At 42.7% G+C, this 26793-nt stretch overlaps 1 protein-coding gene across 2 annotated transcripts; it reads left to right on the top strand.

Moving 5' to 3' along the window:
* The first annotated feature begins 833 nt into the window (after positions 1–833).
* On the top strand, positions 834–6723 carry kcna2b (potassium voltage-gated channel, shaker-related subfamily, member 2b). Of its 2 annotated transcripts, none has more exons than XM_061979875.2 (3): positions 834–1021; positions 1738–1881; positions 3040–6723. In XM_061979875.2, exon 3 carries the CDS (start codon positions 3117–3119, stop codon positions 4617–4619), a length of 1503 nt encoding a protein of 500 aa, XP_061835859.2. In that variant the 5' UTR covers positions 834–1021; positions 1738–1881; positions 3040–3116; the 3' UTR covers positions 4620–6723. The 2 variants fall into 2 exon arrangements, with proteins under 2 accessions (XP_061835859.2, XP_061835867.2); XM_061979883.2 differs by having other exon boundaries at positions 834–1070.
* The last annotated feature ends 20070 nt before the right edge of the window (positions 6724–26793 follow it).

Raw genomic sequence — 26793 nt, 5'->3', positions numbered from 1 at the left:
TTGATCTGAACCCAGGTAGTGTCGCATGTTTATGCGGGGTCGTTCTCCCGAGATGCAGACGGACAACTACAGACGAAAGCGTGAAGGTAGGATATGATTTATTCCTCATAAATCATAGCATAAACCAAAGACAGGAAACAAACAAAAGGGATGCGTGCCAATCGCACATGGAAGCTAAGGTAAAACTCAGGACTCACGAACTAGGACACAGGAATAACCAAACGTAACATGTTGCATACTGCAAATAACGAAGCCAGACAGTGTGTGGCGAGCAACGTGAATAAATAGCTCTCTGATTAGTGCCCGGCAGCGGGTGAGCATCCCGGACACTTATCAGAGGCAGCTGAAACCAATCAGCGCCCATGGTAACCAAAACAAACCCAGAGGTGCACAAAACAGGAACTGAGGGAGTCCAAAACTAACAGAACAATACCTAAACAAAATATGATCCGGGCCACGGATCATGACAAAATTATCAAGTGGATAGATATGTTAAAGATTAAAACACAGATAGAAAGCAAATATGTATTTTTTTCTCGGTGGTCTGCTCACACAAAATGTTAACTGTATACAGTTGCATTGCATAAACTAAGTAGAAATACCTCATTGCAATAGATTACCAAAATGAGTGTCTTTCTCTGTGCAATAAAATAGATACATTAAGTTTTGGAGCAGTGTTTCCACTGTGCTTCCCCTTTAACGTGCGCGGAGTCTGGAGATAGAAAGAAAGAGGGAGAGCAGCAGTGAGGGGCGAGGCGCGTTGTGCAGAAGCTCTTAGTATGCGCTACGATGCCCAACTGCAGCCCATGCAGCTCCACCAGGGATGTAAGTGACAGATGAGCGACGCGGGAAGAGCAGGTTGCTCCACACGGCCGTGACGAGATGGAACAGCCGCTGGACGTGCGAGTCCAATAAAAGGCAAGCAGGAGAATGAAGGCTCACCACCAACGTAAAGAAACACTTGATGAAGAGGAGGCAAACTGGATAACATTTCATGCATCTCAGCATCAGGAGAAACGGGGTGAATTCCTGCATGCCATTAGCTGCAATATTGATAATAATGATATCAGGTAATGCTGTCATCTGGTTTGGTTAGTGCATGCATGTAACTGTGGCTGCATCCACACGAAGGGGCTTCAAATGGCTTAAGCATGTTTGGCACCTGTCACTTCCAACTAAGTCACTAGTCTGCCAATCAACAACAAAAACAACTATTCATGCTCATGTTGGAATGACAGTGCATGAGCTTTGCTGTTCTGTCTGAAATGTCATATTTGCTTCCTTGATTAAGACTGGTTTATTATATGGAATTTGAACATTTAAAGTATATGTGCAATATCTTTTTATAGGGGTAAAAGGGCAGGCGATAACATACTAAATATATATAAATGTTTATCTTTTAATGGATGATGGGAATTTGCATTACAGCTGATTTTTGTCCTAGAATGGAATCTAAAGTATACATAATGATATTAGCATCCCTCGCTGCCTCCCCTCTTCAAGTCTGTTGGAAGATATGTGGCACTCCATCGCACACTATGCTGAATAAAACATTGCAAAAAGTTGCTCATGCCTGTAGTTTCATTGAATCAATGCAACAGCACGACTCCAACCTGTAACCCATAGCTGCATTATCCTGGCATGTATCGGCTGCGTATGAGCTGTGAGATGAGGGGATGTAACTCCTGCATCCTCATCCCTTGTACTCTCTCCACTCCCCATGGCGCCTCGTTGCAGAACCGGACTTTTTCGGTGATATATGGCTGGAAGTAAAGGGAAGGAGCTGGCTGGACGGCAAGGGGTGACATTGATACTTCTGCTGGGCTTGTCGGGCATCATCACTGCACATATCAGCAACAATAAGCAACACAAATAACAAAGGTGGGTCTTTATTATTTATTTCCAAATGCATGTTTGTCAACTTACAAAGCATGTATCTTAAATAAAGTTTGATGGCAACTGACAATGAGATTAATCAGTGGCTTATTGGGCATACAATATTTAATTTTACACATAAAAGCTTTGGAAAGTAATCTCAGATTGTACGGAGCACTCAGCATATAATCGGATCTGTTGGTTGTAATTGCACCCTGTAAGAGCTAATACAATATTACTGGATGGCATATTGATCCAACAGCAGGCTCGAATGAGAGAGAACTCATAACCTAATACTCAGAGACAAAGTGGAGCCGATGTGCTCAAATGCTCCGGCCCCTCCTTGCTCCTGTCTTTCAAATGTCCTGGCCTTGCTTGACTGCAGGAATGTTTATGATTTAATGTAGGCCTACTGACACTTAAGAATGGGTACTAAATTCGGTACATCTTACCGGGTATCGATTCACGTAAAATCAAACTGTGCCTTTTGTCGATACCTTTTGTTGTTCACAATGTCACGGCAGGGTGCAGACTAAACAAGGGATCAAACATTAGGTGAGGTACCTCAGTGGACTCAGCCAAACTGCCCCTTGGCAAAGTTGTAATTTTCATTGCCAACAAAGCAAGTATGTCTGATAGAAAACGCTCAAACGTGAAGTAAAAATGTGCTAATGCATTGCTGATTACCATATACATGCTGCTGATTATCATTAGCAATTTTATATGGCAATTTCAACGCTTCCAAATGTGTAATGGAAACTACAATTAAAATGTACGTTACTACCAAACAGCAAGTGTGAAAAAAGTACAATACTTACAATATAAATATTTTATAGGGCGCAACATAAGGCTAGACTGGCACGTTGCACTTCAAAGGAAAGGTTCTTTCCTAGCTAGGCAACACACGTCTTGCTACAGCATGCAAAGTCTACTATACTTTAAAATGATACCCAGAAATGTTGTTAAAAAATATATATAACAACTGGTTAGCACAGGTATCATAATCCGCTACTTTTTAAATGTTGAATCAAAAAAATAATTTTATTATTAAACAATTAACAACTATACACACAACTTCAATCCTGGTATCAATTCAAATGTGGAAGGTACCCAAATAATTATGTTAGAAATTATATCAAAATTACCCTTTATTCCCCGCTCTAGGTCTTAACAGGCGTATCTCCTGTGGCCAAACGTGGCCCTGCCTCATTTGAAAGCTCCAGGTCCCATCGCCTTCCAGCATGACGGTTGCGACCAGCGACCCGACAGACGAAGCGGCAGCACATCCGGGTCAGCCTCATGACCACTACGGCCCAGACCCAGATCATGAGTGCTGCGAGAGGGTCGTCATCAACATCTCAGGCTTACGCTTTGAGACGCAACTTAGGACCCTGTCCCAGTTTCCGGAGACGCTACTCGGCGACCCCAAGAAAAGGATGAGATACTTTGACCCTCTTCGGAATGAGTATTTTTTTGACCGCAATCGACCAAGTTTTGATGCCATTCTTTATTATTACCAATCGGGAGGGAGGCTGCGCCGGCCTGTTAATGTCACTCTTGATATTTTTTCTGAAGAGATTCGCTTCTATGAGCTGGGAGAGGAAGCTATGGAAATATTTAGGGAGGATGAAGGTTTCATAAAGGAAGAGGAGCGCCCATTGCCAGAAAATGAGTTCCAGAGACAGGTGTGGCTGCTCTTTGAGTACCCAGAGAGCTCAGGTCCAGCTCGAATCATTGCCATCATCTCCGTAATGGTGATTCTTATCTCGATTGTTAGCTTCTGTCTGGAGACACTGCCAATTTTCCGAAACGAAGACGAGGAGATGTACAACTCTCCCTTCCAAACCCTTTCCAATGTCACAATGACGTATTACCCATCATCATATTTTACTGACCCTTTCTTCATTGTGGAGACCCTTTGTATCATCTGGTTCTCATTTGAGTTCTTAGTCAGGTTTTTCGCATGTCCCAGTAAAGCTGGATTTTTTGGCAACATCATGAACATCATTGATATCGTAGCAATCATTCCCTACTTCATCACTCTTGGCACAGAGTTAGCAGAGAGGCCAGAGGATAGAGAGACGGGACAGCAAGCTATGTCCTTAGCTATTCTCCGTGTCATTCGGCTTGTAAGAGTGTTTCGTATCTTCAAACTCTCCCGCCACTCCAAGGGACTTCAGATCTTGGGGCAGACTCTGAAGGCCAGTATGCGTGAGCTCGGACTGCTCATTTTTTTTCTATTCATTGGCGTTATTCTCTTCTCCAGTGCTGTTTACTTTGCCGAAGCAGACGAGCCAGAATCCCAGTTCAGCAGCATTCCAGAAGCCTTTTGGTGGGCAGTGGTTTCCATGACAACTGTGGGCTACGGCGACATGGTCCCGACAACCATCGGCGGAAAGATTGTGGGGTCTCTTTGCGCTATTGCCGGTGTGTTGACCATTGCGCTGCCGGTACCAGTAATCGTGTCCAACTTCAACTACTTCTATCACAGAGAGACAGAGGGTGAAGAACAGGCGCAGTATCTAAATATCCCTAGTGTGCCTAAGGCCAGCTCAACTGATGACCTAAAGAAGAGTGGCCGCAGTGGCAGCGGGTCAACTCTCAGTAAGTCGGATTATGTGGAGATTCAAGAGGCTGCCAACCACAGTACTGAGGACTTCAGACCAGAGGGCATGAAAACAGGAAACTGCACCGTAGTCAACACCAACTATGTAAACATCACTAAGATGCGTACGGATGTATAATGTGAGCTATTTTGAAGATTGTTTTCATCTATCATCTGCAGACACTTGCACAGAAAAATGAAAGAGTGGCCTGGTATTTCAGGTCCAGTGTGGGAGTCTAGAGCAGATGATTTGATGTAAAAGTCAACCGAAGACCGGATGTTTGCTCACATCCGAAGGAACTTGAGTACATGACAGAACCACAACCTGTCATTTTTGGGACATCCTTGGCTTCTGCATGGAGTTAGTCTTACTTATTATGACAGTAGTTGCCCAGCTCACAAACGTAGCCAAATAGTAGCCTAAGAAGTAATAATAATCAACAGTCTAACGGGACCACCTGTTGCTCCATCATATTACAAACTGTGGCCAGAAGACAATGCACAATACGATCAGCATAGTGTTGTCAGGGTTTAAGATTAAGTCATACCATAGTTTCAGCAAAATACGTTACTCGAACTGCCAAGGTCTTAGCCATACTTTCAAGAACAACAACAGAGGAAGGATGCTAATACCCATCTGGCCTGATGGTCATTTAAGGCTCCCTCAATAGGCTCCCGGACCTAAGTGCACAAGCATTCTTTGCTCATTATTATCTGTACCAGTGGCCTCTGTAGAGACCAATATATAGACCACGGGGAAGTGCTGTGTATGGGGACCACAACAGTGCTTGTTTTGTTTTGTTTTTTTTCCTCAATGAAGCATTAGTGGATATACAAGAGCGAATGTCTCATTTATACATCACAAGGTAATTTAGTAGTCGCCTGATTGTGTGTTAAGATAAACACATCAAGAATCTAGGTGGTGTTCTATGTTAGTGCCTATTTGTATGTAAAAAAAAAAACCTGTAAGTGTCTCTTTAACTGCCTCCAAGCCCAACTGTAACAGGAAAACTATGTAGTTTGACGCCACTGCCCAGTATAAACAACATTGTCCTTTACTTCATAGCATTCCATAATTGTAGGAACAGTCATATGAACAAGCCACAAAAGATGTAGTGATATTACATAATTTGTACTAACACTTATAACAGCAAGGGTAAATAATTGCTTAAAGGTACAGCTAATTAAGGCTTATAGTGTATTAACCCAACAAGCCCAAAAAAGCACCACAAAATATAAGAATAGAAAAGAGCTAGCAGCTTTGTCATAGTATGCTTTGGCATTTAGTACAACAAACTATTCATATTTTTTTTAGCTTGCTGTTACATAAGAAAGCATAATAACAACAAACCAAAGAAAAACATAGTTCCATTTGGATTGGCATCGCGAGAAGGTAAAAATATATATGCTTCGCATTTATACAATCATTCAACTGGTACTCAGACCTATAGGTTATATTCTTCATCAGCATTTATTAAACCTATGCTATTCTGCTCTTGTAGTGCTGCATGTCTTTAAAAGTAACCATTGTAGCATGCATTAGTATGAATAATACTAGCAAGATGACTCAAATATTGTATACTCCATTGTGTGTACATATAGGCATTGTACAGTATACAGTACATGGAAGACATGGGTGTTTCATAATGATGTGTGACGCTTGTGCACATGCACCTTTGTATTCGATTGATATTTATATATATATATAGCTTCATACCATGTATAAGTGACAATTTTGCCAGTTCAGGAAGACAAATAGTCACTTTACCATGAGATAACCAGAAACAATACCTAACTCCTTATAGAAAGACACCTGTGAGTTGATTAGGCTCCTGCAGCTGTCAAGATGATTGCTTAGTGAGTCTCTGAATACCTATTTTGTCAATTACATCTTTTTTGTTTTGCCAACTGTACCTTAATCGACTCAGAGTGTCCATAACTCAAATTAAACTGTATCTTGCTCAGTGCGTATGCATGTGTAATAGTGAGCGCTTAGCGTATTCTAATCCTGTCTCAGCACATAGTTTATACTGCTTGAGTGTGTATTCACATTCAGATGTATACAAAGCACAATACAGTGAAGGGATGATAAGATCAGATCTGTTGTACATGCATGTGCTAAAAGCTCATCTGTGTTGTAGAATGAGGCCAGGAATTGAACCACTGAAAAGTTAGATAAACACTGCCTAAACACTTTCTGTGTTTTTTTTCCTGTTTTCTTAGTGAACTTGTGTCATTACAGTATGTGGCCTGCAAACTATGTCTGGACTGCCTTGTATCACATTTATTTGAGCATGGTATTTGAGCAATTCATGTGGCAGCGCAGTTTGGATGGAGAACACCACCATAGGATACACAAAACAACACCATGAATGATAACATGCACACTACCTACAAGCGCACGCTCATGCTGTAACATCTGCTGTCATATTTGACAATTGCTAAGTCAATCTTACACATCAACACACATGCAATAGCCAAGTATATATACATATATATATATATATATATATAGTGCATCCGGAAAGTATTCACAGTGCTTACCTTTTTCCACGTTTTGTTATGTTACATCCTTTACATCCTTATTCCTACATGGAATAAATTCATTTAGGCCAGTGCCGGCCCAAGCCTCCATGGGGCCCTAAGCAAAATTTGATTTTGGGGCCCTCTATTTCTGCCAATAATATATAAATAATATATAAACTCATTGCGGCTCTGGCAGTGTTGTTTACATTATCCTATTGTCAGCCTGGCATGTCTTTACAAATGACATGTCATTTATAAAGATATGGGGGTGGCCCAGTTAAGAACATAAATAATACCAATGAATGAACGAATGATGTCCAGAGTGCCACATATGGTTCCTAATCTTAATATGTAGAAAACATTCAGCTACAAGAGTGGCCTGGGGTTGAACAGTCCAAGTGATAAAGCTTTGTATTTACAGTAAAAGTGTCATCTTGTCTCATTAGTCTTGTACATATTAGTCTTTAATTACTAGTTTATATTTTTAGTTAATTGTTCATATTTAATGTTTACTTTGTACAAAGAGAGCACAGTCTACTGAAGTTAAATTCCATGTGTGTTAAACATAACTGGACAATAAAGCTGATTCTGATTCACTTTATTATTTTTGGTAACAAAAACCTGAAACAGCAATGTGCAAAAATGTTGACCTAAAATTGTGTTTTTGTACAATAATATATCTTTGATCATTTAGAAATCATCAGTCAGACTCGTACATGCAAAAAATAAAAAATAATATTTTTTTGTTAATTGCTTTTGGGGCCCCCTGGTGGCCGCGGGGCCCTAAGCAAGCGCTTAGTACGCTTATGCCTTGGGCCGGCTCTGATTTAGGCCCTTAAAACTCACAGACAATACCCCATAATGACAATGTGAAACGTTTTAAAAATGTTTTATTGTTAGAAAAGATTTGCCAATTTATTAAATATTAAAAAAAACCTAGAAAAAAAACATTCACATAAGTGTTCACAGTCTTTGCTCAATACTTTGTTGATGCACCTTTGGCAGCCATTACAGTCTTGAGTTGTTTTGAACACGAAGCCACAAGCTTGGCACACCTATCTTTGAGCAGTTTCGCCCATTCCTCTTTGCCCATTCCTCTTTGCAGCACCTTTCAAGCGCCATCAGATTGGATAAGAAAGTGAAGGTTTTCCTCCAGTATATCTCTTTGCATTGTTGCATTCATTTTTATCTCTATCCTGACTAGTCTCCCAGTTCCTGCTACTGAAAAACATCCCCACAGCATGATGCTGCCACTTCCATGCTTCACTGTAATGATGGTATTGGCCTGGTGATGAGCGGTTCCTGGTTTCCTCCAAACATGATGCCTGGCATTTACACCAAAGAATTTTGTTCTCATGGTCTGAGAGTTTTTCCGGTGCATTTAGCAAACTTTTCACTAAGAAATGGCTTCTGTCTGGCCCATACAGGCCCGATTGGTGGATTGCAGCAGAGATGGTTGTCCTTCTGGAAGGTTCTTCTCTCTTCACAGAGAAATGCCATAGCTCTGAGTGACCATCAGTTTCTTGGCCACATCCCTGACCGGACTAAAATGAATGCAGTAATGTACAAAGACACTTCTAATCCAATCTGATGGAGATTGAGAGGTGCTGCAAAGAGGAATGTGACAAAGTGCCCAAAGATAAGTGTCCAACTTTGAGATGTCAAGCTTATTCATGACTTGAGGCTGTAATTGCTGCAAACGGTGCATCAACAAAGTATTAATAAAAATAATGGATTGGATTTATATAGCGCTTTTCTAGACACTCAAAGCGCTTCACAGAGAAGTGAGAACCCATCATTCATTCACACCTGGTGGTGGTAAGCTGCTTTCGTAGCTACAACTGCCCTGGGGTAGACTGACGGAAGCATTGGCTGCCAGTTTGCGCCTACGGCCCCTCCGACCACCACCTATCATTCATCATTCATTCACCAGTGTGAGTGGCACAGGGGGCAAGGGTGAAGTGTCCTGCCCACTACGCCATGCCACCCCTATTGAGCAAAGGCTGTGAATAATAACATGTGTTTTTCTTTATTTATTTTTAAAAATAAATATAATGTTTTAAAAAAGACTCACATTGTCATTCTGGGGTATTGTCTGTAGAATTTTTTTGAACAAAAATGATTTTACTCTATTTTGGAATAAGGCTGTAACATAACAACATGTGGAACAAGTGAAGCACTGTGGTAACTTTCCGGATGCACTGTACATAGACTAGACTAGAATTATTAATATTTTATTTTATATTAGATGCTTAAGTGGCAGGGAATCAATGAATGTGCTTGCACAACTTATCTCGAGTTTTACATGTACTGTAGGTCTTGAATTGCTTATGTGTAATTGTGCTAAGTCAGTTTTAATAAGAACATATGTGATTCGTGAGGTTGTATGTTAGCGTCCATATGTGCGTGCGTGTGTGCGACTGTCCATTGCCAATGACTTCCAATGATTAAAAACAAACATAATGTCTATAGAAAATATTTAATAGGTCAAAATGAATTGTAAATTGGAAATCAAATATGAATTTTATTGGTCATGAAGATAAAATAATAACAAAATATCATTGAGTTACTGTGTCTTTTTTTCAATGTATATTGTAATGCTCCTTTGTGTGACTTAAATTCAGAAGATAATTGCTCTTTTGACCTTAGAGGTATTATTTAGCATGATTTTTTGCAAACAAAGCATTATCCAAAAGTTCAATATTATTCGTTCAATAATATAAAGTATTAACATCACCACTGGGGCCGAGCCCATCACAGGAGGAGCATTTTAGTGGACTGTAGACCAGCACCTTTTGTGATTCTCTTCTCATTAGTGAATCTTCATGCTGCTTGTTTGTGGTGTACAGCGATAGCAAAGTGCTCCATTTATAAACCCAGGAGAAGGTATGTATGGTTTTGTAGAGGAGAGCAACGTGTTCTTGCTTCCTGGTTCAACAGAATGTGGAACAATTACAAACAACCTCATAAGTTTTATTAACTGGTGCTTCTACTTCCTGTAGTGGCGGGAAATGTTCGTTTCTCGTTCTCCGTTCTTCTCACATTTCATGAACCGCACATCTCCTCTCATGTTTCTCTCTATGAGGCAGCTTCTTAAAAATGATTAATGATCGGACTCTTCTCTCAGATGCAGGCCTACTGTGCACATTATCTGGAGTGATGGACCCTCTGCCCATTACAGTTGGCTGCCTTCCATGATGTCAGCCAAGGACATTAGAAATGTACTCAATATGTGTTTAAATGTCCTTGAAAAGAACACTGGTCGATGCCATGAGTGTTTGGATGAGTGTTTTTCTACAAGACCACAATAGATTTGAAATAACACAAGAAATTGATTATTTTTCAATGGCCAACATTGAACACATTTTTCACTTCACTTATGGCTTGACTCCCACAGAAGTCTTTTGGGTGCTGTTAAAGATGATGCTGCCAGCGCTCTCTACCCGTTTACTTCCTCCACTGGCCTGCACTTTTTGCCAGGTCTAATCCAGACCATTCTCAGAAGTTGTCTTTCCATCTTCTTCTTCTTCTGCGGCTTCTTTGGACTGTTCCTTGAAGGATAGTCTCAGCATTGCCTGATGAACAGGAAATGCTGTCCGTACCACCCAAGCTTGTGTTTCTTTACAATTGTGAGAAAGGCATTGTGGGGTCTGATTGCTTCCTCTGTCTTTCTGCCAACTTCATCATTTGTAACGTGGTCTGTGCAGTGGATGCCTAAGATCTTTCTATAGCATCACATTTCCATTGCCAATATAGATTTTTCAAGTTCTATTGTTAGTGTCCAGGTTTCTTGTCTTTCCAGATGTTCTTCAGTTTTGCAAGCAGAACTGTTTGTTTGTGCGATCCTTGACAAAACTTCCGGTTTGGAGCCTTTGTCCAAAATGAGGGAGCACAGATATTTGAAGGTCCTTTCTGTTTCTAAGCTAATCACGCCCACTTCAATTTCAAAGCTGAAGCTTGAGTTTTGATTTCTATGCCAAAAGATGAGGCTGCTTTGTCAAGATGGTCAACCAAGGCGGTTAGCTCCTCTTCATTCCTTTCACTTACTGTAAAACAAAATGAAGGCATAAAAAGCCAAAACAAGCAGTAGTAGTGAACTGACAATTTGGTGGTAATAATGGGCTTCAGATGTTAGGCAGGCATTCACCAAATGATGGTCAAAATTATGTGACTTTGTTCAACTACATTTGAGCCCATAATAATGAAGATACACTACTCTGCATCTTGTGGTGGTGTAAAATGTTATAGAAACTTTGCAGTGTCAAAATAATTCTGAACCTAATTACTGTACAACACTGCAAAACATGGTGATTTGCAACAATCTCCATAGAGCAGTTGTTCTCAAATGGTGGCAAAAAGTAAGCCTTCCCTTTGCTCAAGAACTAAAAGTCAATTATTTTTGCCTTTGAAAAACATTTAGGGCAGCACGGTGGAAGAAGGGTTAGTGCATCTGCCTCACAATACGAAGGTCCTGAGTAGTCCTAGGTTCAATCCCGGGCTCGGGATCTTTCTGTGTGGAGTTTGCATGTTCTCCCCGTGACTGCGTGGGTTCCCTCCGGGTACTCCGGCTTCCTCCCACCTCCAAAAACATGCACCTGGGGATAGGTTGATTGGCAACACTAAATTGGCCCTAGTGTGTGAATGTGAGTGTGAATGTTGTCTGTCTATCTATGTTGCCCTGCGTTGAGGTGGCGACTTGTCCAGGGTGTACCCCGCCTTCCGCTCGATTGTAGCTGAGATAGGCTCCAGCGCTACCCGTGACCCCAAAGGGAATAAGCGGTAGAAAATGGATGGATGGATGAAAATCTTTTTTTTTTTTTATTTTCTCAAGCTGCTGCTCCTTCTCTGAAGTCTTCCTGTCTCACACTTTAAAACAATTGCTATTTTGTGGGGTTTACTCAGCAATTCTTATAAACAATGTAATCAATTCGTCACATGACAAGATGGCGGAGAGGACACTGGGGCTGACTGTTTGCTGCTTCTCTGCCCTTCTGCAAAATCAATTCTACCTTTCTAATTTTTAGAATTGTTTTCTAATTTTATGACCGTGATAAATACTACACTTTCGGGTGGCAGTTTATGGAACTTTGATGTGTTTTTGATGTGACGATTGCGGCACTTACCTGTTTTAAGATTGCAGCTGACAGTGTCCGAGTGGCTTCTTCCAAGTGCTATTTTTTGGAAAAATCACAGTCAGGCGCAATGGTCCGGTGTTACCTCCGGGTTTCAGCGTTGGACTACTAGCACCATGGAAGCTGTGGATTATCCTCTCCTGTATTGCCACCATCAGCTGCTGCTCACCTGGGCTGTGGCTAACGGCAAGCTCCGGTGCGTCTCCACCCATCATGAGGACCGAGGGTTTGACGCAGATCTATGGACTCCTCTACAACAGTGCTCCACTGCAACTGGATCTACCACACAGACCCCGCTACATCCACAGGGGATCTGGCCGGCGGTTTGTTCCTTCCAAACACAGCGAATGCGGCTCCATCGCTTCCCACTGGTCTGCAGCCTGTCTCGTCGCACAGTATCTGCGTCATCAGAGCAGAGTCATCCCAGGTACTGATAATCTCCGGCAAAACAGAAACCCCGGAGTGGATTATAGTGTCCTTGGCCCACTAAAAAAAATGGATTCAAAAACACACCTCTCATTACAACTAATTGTCTGGTCTTTGTCTAACAAATTCGGATTAATTCATGACCATATACTAGAAAAATAAATATATATTATGTGCCTCTCTGAGACCTGGCAACAGCCAGTTATTTTAGTCAGCCCTCAACGAGGCCTGCCCTTCTGGTTATTCCTACCTGAATAAGGCCAGCGCAATAGGCCGTGGTGGGGGGCTTGCAGTTTTTTTTCACACCAGCATTGAACTTTCCCTTCTACCCAACCACAGTATCAGCTTATTTGAAAGCCTCGTTCTAAAATGCAATAACCATCCTTCTAAACCACAACCATCGTTAAACTCCGACATACATGGCTTTCTCATCTCACTATGCACATCCTACAAAAAATATCCTGGTCATTGGGGATTTCAATATACACATGGATTCTCACACCTTCCGACTAACCTCTGATTTTAAGCATGTCCTGGACTGCCTAAACCTTCATCAGCTTGTTGTTGGTCCAACACACAATAAAGGCCACATACTGGTCACAGATCTTCATATCCACGACCCCGATATCTCTGACCACCAGGCAGTAGCAATAAAACTCCCCGTATCCTCCCATCTCACCATACCAAAACGACCGATTACATTTAGGAACATCAAAAACATTGACAATGCCTCGTTCACCCACCACCTTCAGCATATTTTCTCCCCTCCACAATCATCAGTCACTGACCTAATTGATTATTACAACAACAACCTTGGCTCCATTCTTGACTTTCATGCCCTAGAAAAAACCCGGACTGTCACTTTCACCCGCTGAGCTCCCTGGCACAGGGACTAGCTCAGGGTCAGGAAAAGGTCGGGTCGTGCCCTGGAGCGTGCCAGCAAAACATCTAGCTTGATGGTGCAAAAGTTGGCCTTCCGAGAATATCAACATTCATATGCAAAAGCTCTTTCAACAACCAGGTCCCTCTACTATTCAACACTTATCAACAATAACCCAGAAAATTCTAAAAAAATATTTTTCACTCTAAACCATCTCCTTAAACCACAATTACCCTCATATGTACAACAATAAACTGCAAACTTTCCTTTGACTATTTTAAATCTAAATTTGACAATATCCGTTTGTCTCTCACATCACTGATAGCTTCATCTTTGACATCCCGACAACACCCGTTATACAACATCTTACACACGTCACACCCACAATGCAGCAGGAAGTCAAGAAGATTAACTAGTTAATTAACCCCCTCATAACTAAAGTAATCAATCTCACCCTCAAAACTCCCTCAAAACTGGCACAGTCCCCACTGCTCTTAAAACAGCTCTTATCGAACCCTGTCTAAAAAAACAACCATTTATCTCAAACCCCTTTCAAAATACAGACCAATCTCTAACCTCCCATTCATATCCAAAACTTTCCAAAAAATTGTCTCCTTTCAACTCCAATCTCATAATTAATAGTTTATATGAAAAATTTCAATCCGGTTTCCGCCCCTCCCATTTACCAGAAACAGCTCTCATCAGAGTAACCAGCAATCTGCTGATGTCGTCTGACTCCGGTTCCAGATCCCTCCTCATTCTTCTTGACCTCTCTGCTGTGTTTGACACTATTGACCACCATATCCTCCTTCGCCGTCTCCAGCACTTCATCGGCCTTTCCGACACTGCCCTTCACTGGTTCCGTTCCGACCTCGCTGACAGGACCGAGTATGTGGTCCTGGGGGATGCTAAATATTGTCCTCACACCGTCACCTATGGGATCCCTCAGGTCTCTGTAATTGGTCCAACCCTCTTCACCATCTACATGCTTCCCCTCGGGTGTATCGTCAGCAGACATGGAAAGCATTTCCAATGCTATGCTGACAACACAGAACTCTACCTCAAAATCCCCCACTCTGGTTCCCTCACTCTGATTCTCCAACTGCCACGGTTGCTCGTCTCAGCTCGTCCATGCCTTTGTCTCCTCCAGGTGGGATTACATGTTCAGTACAGCGCTGTCAGGGTGCGGAAGTACGAGCACATCACCCCCATCCTCCGCTCCCCATCTCTGCCCTCATCGAATACAAGGTTCTCTTGCACACCCACCACCGTATGCATGGTGATGTTCCCACTTACCTCACTGACCTGTTCACACCGCACACCTCAACCAGAACCAGTCAGGCCAACAGCACTGTCTCCTCGCACCCAGGACACCGCTCAAGACTATGGGGGACAGGGCTTTTGAAGCCGCCGCTCCCTGTCTGTTGAACGCCATGACCCCCTCAGCGCCCCACAGACGTTGGATGCTTTTAAAAAAGGACTTAAGACTCACCTTTTTAGAAAAGCCTACAGCTAATTTTTTAAATTTGTAAATCGTCTGTGTTTTTTTTCTAACTTTTCTCTCTTTTATTTATTTTTATGTCCTTTAATATATAGCACTTTGAGATTTGATGTCAAATGAAAAGTGCATTATAAATACAAGCTAATATTAGTATTATAAATGAACTATTGTGATACAAATACGAAAATAAATCAGTTGTATTTACAAAAAAACATGCAAAGCAATTATCATACCCTGTTGTAAATTACATGGCTGAATTTGACATGCCATATTTATGTAAATCTGTAAAACTTCTATATCACTCGTGACTGTGGATGTACGTTCCCTCCATTGCCCGGCTATTGTGATGGTCATAAATTGTTCTTGCTTGTATGTTGTACTGTGCAAAGCAATGCCCAGTGGACCCTCACATGCTTCCAACATTAACTCAGTGTAGTATATGCTGAGTTACAACCTATTTCGCAGGCCTTCTAATGGCCTGTCAACGTGAACTTTCTTTACAACAGGGGAAACCTCGACCAATCGTGTCTACGTGGAGGTATAGGGGTGGGGTGGGGGAGTGAACGTTTGTCATCATTCCTGCCGCAACAGTGGAAGCCCCCTTGCAGTTGTGTTCTATTAATAGCACATACCGCTCATTCCCTCTCTGTTGTCAGGGAATGCCTCCTTCTGGCCTAAAATAGCAATCCTGTGGAATTATTGCTTATGGTCGCTCTCAGCATGCGTGGCAGAAATAGATCTATGTTTATTCAGCTAGTGTGGACTGCAATAGAAATGTCTTTCTTTAAATGATAGTGTGCATTGATAAAATAAAAAAATAATAGTACAGATAGAAATAAATAGAGGTTGGCATATGAGAAAAGAAGAACACCACAAAGGAGTTCCAACCTGCAAGTTTGTCTAATGAGCCGAATTGATTTGTGGGTGTGACCTACATTGCCCCGACTGCTTCCAATTATTCAGGTTTACTTACAGCTGAACATAGATTGCACAAGTCATGCATGTGAGTCAATGATATGGTAGGTTGTGTTTTTTGGGAGGGTAATATCATTACATTGACTTAGGTGTTTGGATGTTGCGTTAATTCATATGGCCATAAATACAATGTATGTTGTATTTATAAATACAATGTATATTGTATTTATTGTATTGTATTTTTAATTGGTAAAACACAGCATTGATTCTACTAGCACTGAAAAACTAATGTATTACATTAGCAAAGCAGAAGAAAGATAACAAATACCTGTCAGCGTGTGTGTGCTATCCATCCATCCTTCCATTTTCTACCGCTAGTCCCTCTCAGGGTCGCGTGGGTGCCGGAGCCAATCTCAGCCACATTCGGGTGGAAGGCGGGTTACACCCTGGACAAGTCGCCACCTCATCGCAGGTCCAACACAGACAGACAGACAACACTCACATTCACTCTCACATTCACACACTAGGGTCAATTTAGTGTTGCCAGTCAACCTATCCCGAGGTGCATGTCTTTGGAGGTGGGAGGAAGCCCGAGCACCCAGAGGGAACCCACGCAGTCATGGGGAGAACATGCCAACTCCACACAGAAAGATCCCGAGCTCGGGGATCAAACCCAGGACCTTCTTATTGTGAACTAACACTAAACCCTGTTCCAACGCGCTGCCCATGCTTTAGAGAATCATTTGTTTAATATATTTAATTATCAGAATTGATACCAATGATGTTCCTATAAGTCCACACGGTGGACTTATAGGAACGTAGTGTGCCGAGAACAGTGACGTGCAGTCACTAGAGGCAGGTGAGGCGGGGCCTCACCTGCCATCATGGAAAGAAAAAAAAAGTAAAAAGAAAAAAAAAAATTAAATTGTTAAATGTATCCTGTGATTATACTATAAAGTTATTTTCCATTTAACTTCACCAGTTATAGATTATTTTTATTCAAAATCGCTGAATTTTCACATTTGCCGTTCAAATACTGAGAAGAGACGGTGCGGTGAACAGCAGCCAGTTGAGGCACGTCACTCAGTTGTGCCTCACCATGGATTGCGGACTCGGCTAACTGCTGGCCTGCTGTGCAGTGAGACCGTATTGCTGTATGAACTATATTATACATTTCCATAGTTTAGTTAGCTGAGGTATATAATGTACAGTGTATTTTGTCAACAACTGTATGTGTGTAACGTATTTCTTGTGCTGAGCGATCATAAAACGGCTGCAAAAGACGCACTGGCTGAGGCTCACAGTAATCCGCCTCCTGCACCCCCGCCGTAGAATTTGCACCCCCTGACGGAAGTGGTATATCAACTAAAGCCCACACTTAAACTTTCCACGTGCAAGATTGAATCTATTTAAAAAAGTTATTTCGTAAGAAGCCAAAAAGTGCAAAAACAATAATGTTCGTGTTGGAGGAGTTGTGAATTACTGCACGGCCACAACATTAGGTACACCTGCAGACTGCAGGTGTACCTAATTCACAACTCCTCCAACACGAACATTATTGTTTTTGCACTTTTTGGCTTCTTATTAAATAACTTTCGTAACCTATTTTTATGGGCTTTCCTCTTTGTGATGTTAAGTTCCTGTTATGCGCTGTTATACAGTATATGCCTTCAGCTCTTATTTTGAAGGCGCTAAGAGCGGAAGTGATGACACGTTGGAGTGGAGCGTAGGTTTTTGAAAGAAGGTAAATAAAGTGGTCCTCGTGTAAACTGGAGCCTCTGTGTTTGTTATTTTGTAGTTTCATACAGTATAGGCGACATTTATAAACCCTCGGTTACACTTTTTTAAATAGATTCAATCTTGCACGTGGAAAGTTGAAGTGAGGGCTTTAGTTGATATAACACTCCCGTCAGGGGGTTCATTAATCCAGCACAACAGCGGCGCATGGACTTTATTTATAAGTAAAGGTAAAACCATAATAACGTTTTTTATTAAATGTGCTTTTTTGTGTGCTACAGTTTGTATGTGTAAAGTCAAAGTTAAGTTAAAGTACCAATGATTGTCACACACACTAGGTGTGGTGAAATGTGTCCTCTGCATTTGACCCATCCCCTTGTTCACCCCCTGGGAGGTGAGGGGAGCAGTGGGCAGCAGCGGCGCCGCGCCCGGGAATCATTTTTGGTGATTTAACCCCCAATTCCAACCCTTGATGCTGAGTGCCAAGCAGGGAAGAATGCTGGTATCAGCTTTTAAACATAACCCGTTAACTGCTGCCAATCAAATGGTGAATAAGATACTCTTTAGGGTTCATATGTTTGTAAATCTGACTGTGATGAAGTCAGTGCCTCACCAGCCTTGAACCTCACCGCACGTCACTGGCCGAGAAAATACAGTATTTGATCATGAAATGCCAACCACAGTAACTACATTACAAGTCCACAGCCACATTCAAATTAAGCACCGGTGGAATTGTATAGTATATGGTTGCATGGGACTTTTAACCTTGTTAAACAGAAAGACACGTCCTAGATTCCACCAGCATCTCACCATTTGTACACGTGGGAATGAAACGCTGGAATATGTGTGCACAAACATGGGGTGAACAAACAGAGTCCTCCTCTGCCCCCACCTCGGCGTATACAACCACATCTCCTTTCCATTGGCCCCAACCTACCGTCCTCTGTTGAATCAGTCCAGTGTTGCAGCCTCCGTGCTCCTCCAGTGCACAGACTAGCAGATGTTTCAAACAGCAGCCACACAGGATGGGGAAGTTGACCTGCGAAATACACCACAACTGTCCTGATGATGTCTACACCATCAAGACAAGCACTGTCTTCTAAGCCTTGGTTGAACGCCGAGATGAGAACACTGTTGAAGGTTAGGGATGCTGCCTTCACGGCAGGCGAATCAACACTCAGGGGGCTTCAAGAAGGCTAATGCTTATGCACAAAAGATCCATGGTCGCTTCACCTTCGCTTGACCCTTCTGAGCATGTGGAAAGACATCAAGTTGCAGCAAAGGAAGGGGACAGTTACAGGGAATATCTTTTCAAACGTGCTCTTTTGGCGATGTACATTCTTCTTCACTTTCATTGTCCCTGATGCTTGACCAAATATCTTTTTTTCTAGCCTGTGCGCTGTTTTCTGTTGCAAGAGAAATAAGTACTTCTTACTTAGCGCTGCCCAATGAGCTGCCCTTCATTGGGTACCGTGTGCCGTTCTCAGTCACATGGGTACTTTCAATATGATTTGCGTATTTATAAGGGGGCGGGGTCTGGGCATGGTCTGGGCGTCCCAAGCCACACGCACGTCGGCGGTCGATTTCAAGTAGATTGCGATGTAACAAAGAAATATGCTCGGATTTGTGCGTGCGAACAATTTCATACATCTGAATTTTTACTGGCGTACGCCATTTTCTGAATTTGGTCGCATGTCAATTTTTTGTGAGAAAGCCACAAAACTTTCTGTACATGAGGCCCCTATTTCTTATCCAATTTCAGGCATTTCATGAAAGAAACCCTCCTATAAATGTTTGATTATGTTAGTACCTAACTAACCAACTAAGTAACTAACTGACAGACAGACAAACGATCACATAACCTCCTAGTGGAGGTATTTTTTTTTTGTTATGAGCCATACAAGGCCAGCCAGCTCTACACTACATGGATCACTATTGGCTCTGTAAAAGTAAGTTGCTGGATAAGGCTTCCATAAAGATTTGCTCATCGGGAAATGTTGTAATACAAATTTTATTTCATGGGTCATAGGGTCAGCAAGGTAATCAATCACATACAGTACATAACATAATTAAATGGGACCCATTACCTCCCTGCTTGGCACTCAGCATCAAGGGTTGGAATTGGGGGTTAAATCACCAAAAATGATTCCCGGGCGCGGCACCGCTGCTGCCCACTGCTCCCCTCACCTTCCAGGGGGTGTACAAGGGGATGGGTCAAATGCAGAGGACAAATTTCACCACACCTAGTGTGTGTGTGACAATCATTGGTACTTTACTTTTTAATTGCTAGGACAGCATGGCTTCTTTTCTGACCTCTAGTGGCGATGAGGAGGACGAATGTACATGTCAAGAAAGTACATGCCATTGTGTTTCATGTCCACCACACTTCTGACTTAATATCTACTGTATCAATTGGAAGTTCCGCATTATAATGTGGCCTGTTTCAGATAAAAAATAAATTAAAGTAAAGATCTAGCTGTCACTGCAGCTGGTTTGCTTGAATCAATCAATCAATCAATCAATCAATCAATCAATCAATCAATCAATCAATCAATCAATCAAAGTTTAATTTGTATAGCCCTTAATTACAGGTGCCTCGAAGGGCTGCACAAACCACAATGACATCCCTGGTCTGAACCCACATCCGGACATGGAAAAAATCAAAACCCTAATTGGGAAAACACCGAAATCTTGGGAAGAGGACGGAAATATAGGGACCCACTCCTGGGTGACCGGCTGCACCTAATACCAAGTGTGTACAGTTTTTGCAAATTATTCATGATCATTTGAGAGCCCAGGAAGTCTTCATAGAGGAGTGGTCCTTAGAACAGCTAGCATCTCCGCCAGACTGGTATCTCTCCAGGGATTATCGGTGGCCTTCTGGTAACCTCTCCTTGCAGGATAATATCCATATGAATACCCCATCGGACCCTCAGTGCGTGGCGCTCCAGACTATAATTGATAGCTGTGGTCTTACACAAATAATAAATGAACCTACGCATCGCAACGGCAATACGATAGATCTAGTGCTGGTCAGGGGTGTCACCACCTCCAAAGTTATGGTACTCCCGTATACTAAAGTAATGTCCGATCATTACCTTATAAAATTCGAAGTTCTGACTCATTGTCAACAAACTAATAATAATAATAACTGCTATAGCAGCCGCAACATTAATGCTGCCACAACGATGACTCTTGCTGACCTACTGCCTTCGGTAATGGCACCATTCCCAAATTATGTCGGCTCTATTGATAACCTCACTAACAACTTTGACAATGCCCTGCGCAAAACCATTGATAGTATAGCACCGCTAAAACAAAAAAGGGCCGCTAAAAGGCGCACCCCATGGTTTACAGAAGAAACCAGAGCTCATAAATTATCATGTAGAACGTTGGAACGCAAATGGCGTGCGACCAAGCTTGAGGTTTTCCATCAAGCATGGAGTGATAGTTTAATATCGTATAAACGCATGCTTACCTTAGCTAAAGCTAAATATTACTCAAATCTCATCCGCCTCAACAAAAACGACCCTAAATTTTTGTTTAGTACAGTAGCATCGCTAACCCAACAAGGGACTCCTCCCAATAGCTCCACCCACTCGGCAGATGACTTTATGAATTTATTTAATAAGAAAATTGAACTCATTAGAAAGGAGATTAAAGACAACGCATCCCAGCTACAACTGGGTTCTATGAACACAGATACAACTGTATCTACGACGGATACTGCAATACAAAATAGTCTCTCTCTTTTTGATGAAATAACATTAGAGGAACTATTACAGCGTGTAAGGGGGATAAAACAAACAACATGTTTACTCGACCCACTTCCTGGGAAACCTATCAAGGAGCTTTTTGTATTATTAGGTCCATCAGTGCTAAATATTATAAACTTATCACTTTCCTCTGGCACTGTTCCCCTAGCATTCAAGAAAGCGGTTATTCATCCTCTGCTCAAAAGACCTAACCTTGATCCTGACCTCATGGTAAACTACCGACCGGTGTCCCACCTTCCCTTTATTTCGAAAATCCTCGAAAAAATTGTCGCACAGCAGCTAAATGAACACTTAGTGTCTAACAATCTCTGTGAACCTTTTCAATCCGGTTTCAGGGCAAATCACTCTACGGAGACAGCCCTCACAAAAATGACTAATGATCTACTGCTATCGATGGATTCTGATGCGTCATCTATGTTGCTGCTTCTTGATCTTAGCGCTGCTTTCGATACCGTCGATCATAATATTTTATTAGAGCGTATCAAAACACGTATTGGTATGTCAGACTTAGCTTTGTCGTGGTTTAACTCTTATCTTACTGACAGGATGCAATGCGTCTCCCATAATAATGTGACCTCGGACTATGTTAAGGTAACGTGCGGAGTTCCTCAGGGTTCGGTTCTTGGCCCTGCACTCTTCAGTGTTTACATGCTCCCGCTAGGCGACATCATACGCAAATACGGTGTTAGCTTTCATTGTTATGCTGATGACACCCAACTCTACATGCCCCTAAAGCTGACCAACACGCCGGATTGTAGTCAGCTGGAGGCGTGTCTTAATGAAATTAAACAATGGATGTCCGCTAACTTCATGCAACTCAACGCCAAGAAAACGGAAATGCTGATTATCGGTCCTGCTAAACACCGACATTTATTTAATAATACCACCTTAACATTTGACAACCAAACAATTACACAAGGCGAATCAGTAAAGAATCTGGGTATTATCTTCGACCCAACTCTCTCGTTTGAATCACACATTAAGAGTGTTACTAAAACGGCCTTCTTTCATCTCCGTAATATCGCTAAAATTCGTTCTATTTTATCCACTAGCGACGCTGAGATCATTATTCATGCGTTCGTTACGTCTCGTCTCGACTACTGTAACGTATTATTTTCGGGTCTCCCTATGTCTAGCATTAAAAAATTACAGTTGGTACAAAATGCGGCTGCTAGACTTTTGACAAGAACAAGAAAGTTTGATCATATTACGCCTATACTGGCTCACCTGCACTGGCTTCCTGTGCACTTAAGATGTGACTTTAAGGTTTTACTACTTACGTATAAAATACTACACGGTCTAGCTCCGTCCTATCTTGTCGATTGCATTGTACCATATGTCCCGGCAAGAAATCTGCGTTCAAAGAACTCCGGCTTATTAGTGATTCCCAGAGCCCAAAAAAAGTCTGCGGGCTATAGAGCGTTTTCTATTCGGGCTCCAGTACTATGGAATGCCCTCCCGGTAACAATTAGAGATGCTACCTCAGTAGAAGCATTTAAGTCCCATCTTAAAACTCATTTGTATACTCTAGCCTTTAAATAGCCCCCCTGTTAGACCAGTTGATCTGCCGTTTCTTTTCTTTTCCCCTCTGCTCCCCTTTTCCTTGAGGGGGGTGGGGGGGGCACAGGTCCGGTGGCCATGGATGAAGTGCTGGCTGTCCAGAGTCGGGACCCGGGGTGGACCGCTCGCCTGTGCATCGGCTGGGAACATCTCTGCGCTGCTGACCCGTCTCCGCTCGGGATGGTGTCCTGCTGGCCCCACTATGGACTGGACTCTTACTATTATGTTGGATCCACTATGGACTGGACTCTCACAATATTATGTTAGACCCACTCGACATCCATTGCTTTCGGTCTCCCCTAGAGGGGGGGGGTTACCCACATATGCGGTCCTCTCCAAGGTTTCTCATAGTCATTCACATCGACGTCCCACTGGGGTGAGTTTTTCCTTGCCCTTATGTGGGCTTTGTACCAAGGATGTCGTTGTGGCTTGTGCAGCCCTTTGAGACACTTGTGATTTAGGGCTATATAAATAAAGATTGATTGATTGATTGATTGAGAGAGGGGGGGCAAAAAATAGAAGCATCTATTTGAAAGCTAGAATATAGAGATTAATTTTAATGTGTGACTTAAATGCTTCTACCAAGGTGCCATCTCTAACTGTTGCCAGTAGGGCATTCCAGGGTACTGAAGCCCGAATAGAAAACTCTCTAGAGCCTGCAGACTTGTTTTGGGCTCTAGGAATCACGAATAAGCCGGCGTTCTTGGAACGTAGGTTTCTGGACGTTTAAGGTTGTATTACTTATGTACAAAATATCATATCAAAGTTGCATCTTAAGTGTACCAGGAGCCAGTGCAGGTGGGCCAGTCTCGTTGTAATATGATCAAACTTTCTTGTCCTAGTCAAAAGTCTAGCAGCCGCATTTGTACCAACTGTAATTCTTTTTATTTTGGACATGGGGAGACCCGAAAATATTATGTTACAGTAATTGAGAGGAGATGTAAGGAACGCATCTATAATGGTCTCAACGTCACTGATGGACAAAATAGGTCGAATTTTAGCGATATTACGGAGATGAAAGAAGGCTGTTTTACTAACACGTTTTTACCATTTTGCTCACAATTAGGACTTATTCTTTCCAAAGTGATTCTGTCCGTCTTATATGACAGTGACCGTGTTGTTCACAGCGATAGTACAGTTCATATGTGACACATTCATGAAGTGCGAGCGCAGCAAAATGATGAAAGACACACAAATAGAGATAGGTGCATTCAAAGAGACTGCATCCCTCGGTGTAATTAAAAGCAATTCCATTTATTGTCCCTTGAGTGTCTAATTGTCTCAACACACCATGCACACTCACATGTTTGGAGCTAACATTTTTTTTTTTTTATTATGCAACTTCATTGGCATTATTTGTCATTAATCATCTGTCATGTTTCCTTCTTCCACAGTAAGAAAGGTCAAGGTTTGTCTGCACTGAGAAGCAGAGATGTGGGAGCGGATTTGTGGCTGAGAGGCGTCAGATAGGTGGAATATTGACATCTTATAAATATTAATCTTTACACTTGGCGAGAGTTTTAGCACTCACATCTATATTTAAGATTTAGTTTTAGATTTAACATTTAGGTTTAGATTTAATATATAGGTTTAGATTTAAGATTTAATTTAAGATTTAACATACAAATTCATACATAAGATTTAGGTTTCGATGTAATACTTAGGGTTATATTTAACATTTAGGTTTCGATTTAACAATGAAATATGATCTTTTGAGTCAACATTTAATTTAAAGTGTATTGTGATAAAAAATAATAAAATCTGAGAAAAATTGTATAAATCTGAGAAATATATCTGCTAGAAAAGTATGACTGAAATTTTACATTTGGCACCCCATATGTTTAGGCCTGTTACGAGTCAGCTTCCTAAGATTGGCTTCAATATCGGGTGCTCTGACCCCGGTAATACAACATATTGTGGCTTGTTTACTAAGATGTATGTTCTGGTGATGGAGTCACCTATAACTAATGTGTGGTGGGTGGTAGACTGAGGTGTAGGACGAGCTAATGGGCTAAAATCTGTTATGTGTCTTAACTGGCTCACCGTAGCTTGTAGGCCGCTTAGGGCTGCTGCAAATTGGGCTTGTTAGCTCAATACGGCTAACGCTAGCAAGCATGTCCAAGGCATCTAAAGTTACAAAGGTACTCTGCTCTAACTGGGCGACATGACATGACAACCTCTACATGAAAAGGGTGCAAAAAGAAAACAAACCCATGATCTTGTTTTTACCTTCACTGAGTCTGTTTTATTGCTGTCTTTGGAAGGGAGGCCATCGGGCCGTGGTTAGCTTAGCTCAGCTAGGTTAGCAGCTAGCTAGCTGAAAGTGAAGCAGTGAAACAAAGATAACAAGGGCTTTGTAAATTTGATAAGACAATAGATTGTGTTGGAGAAGGGCAAAGAAAGGTCTATAAAATATTTAGAAGCACAAAAAATAGAAGGATAGCACTAACGTCCAACTAACTAATGTCAATCTAACTGGTGCTCCAGACATACTTAACCACAACAAAACTGATAAAATCTTGGAAAAGCATGAAGGTCTACAACTTATTTGTGTGGCTGGGTCAAAGAAATCGATATCAAGACTCTACTGGATAAATCATGCATTGTTTTTGCTCAGGTAAGGTTGCATTTCATGATTTAACTTTACGTCTACAGCCATGTCTGTTGCCTTGTTGTTGTACGCACCGGTAACAATGTTTACGTTCGGGTTCGTCTGGGACCACAGGAACTGGCACAACCATCCGATGCAGCGGTTACAATTATTTTATTTTCTTTCTCCCAAAGTCTTTTTCCGCTTTTCAGCGTCTCTCTCGTGGTGTCGCTCTCGTGCTCTCCAGCCCACACCACCCCCTCATGGTCTCTGACGCTGCTAATAAAAGGAACAGGTGATTAGATAACTCGTTCCAGCTGAGATATCCACTCACCTGTCTGCCGCTTCATGGCCGGCCCCTGCACACACCCCGCCCGCAGGGAACGCGTGAACCACGCCCCTCTCCACATGCCTCCACCGCTAGACTCAGGCCGGGCAGCCGTCCGGCCGCGCCCACTCCCTCCCCACACCCCCCCATAGCGGGGCGACAGAGGAAGTCGGCCACGGCCATCTGCGCACCCGGCCTGTGGACCACCCGGAAGTTGTAGGGCTGTAATGCCAGATACCACTGGGTGATCCGCGCGTTGGCGTCCTTCATGCGGTGGAGCCACTGGAGCGGTTTGTGGTCCGAGCAGAGACTGAAGGCACGCCCCAACAGGTAGTAGCGGAGGACCCCGACCACCCACCGGATGGCAAGGCACTCCCTCTCCACCGTGCTGTACCTTGCCTCCCGGTCCGAGAGTTAACGGCTGATGTACAGCACGGGGCGGTCGATGTCCCCCACCCGCTGGGACAGCACCGCCCCCAGCCCCCGGCCCGACGCGTCCGCCTGCAGACAGAAAGGGATGTCAAAGTTAGGCATGTGCAGCACCGGCTCCTCGCAGAGTGCTGTTTTTACCTTCTCAAACCCCCGCTGGCACTGTTCCGTCCACTGGACCAGTTCTGGGGCACCCTTCCGGGTGAGGTCAGTCAGTGGGCTGGTCAAGTCCGCGAACCGGGGAATGAACCGGCGGTAATAGCCCGCCAGTCCCAAGAACTGCCTCACTTCTTTTTTTGTCTTGGGGGGTGGACAGGCCGCGATTGCCGCTGTTTTGTCGCACCTGTCCCCCTCCCAAGTGGTACCCCAGATACTGTACCTCCCTCCTCCTCCCTCACTACTGTCACCATGGAAACAGGCTCCGCCTCCTTCCACGCCTTCAGCAGGTTCAGATGGTAAATCTGAGTGTCTCCGCGTCGGTCCGAGCGCCGAACGTCATAATCAACATCACCC

The sequence above is a fragment of the Nerophis lumbriciformis genome, linkage group LG01, assembly GCF_033978685.3.
Source record: "Nerophis lumbriciformis linkage group LG01, RoL_Nlum_v2.1, whole genome shotgun sequence".
In the NCBI taxonomy this organism is placed as follows: Eukaryota; Metazoa; Chordata; class Actinopteri; order Syngnathiformes; family Syngnathidae; genus Nerophis; species Nerophis lumbriciformis.
The sequence above is the reverse complement of the archived record's forward strand: the minus strand, read 5'-3'. Positions and strand labels throughout refer to the sequence as shown.

What these genes read in the sequence shown, in the direction of transcription:
- kcna2b (XM_061979875.2), top strand. Translation starts at nt 3,117, where the DNA reads ATGACGGTTGCGACCAGCGACCCGACAGACGAAGCGGCAGCACATCCG.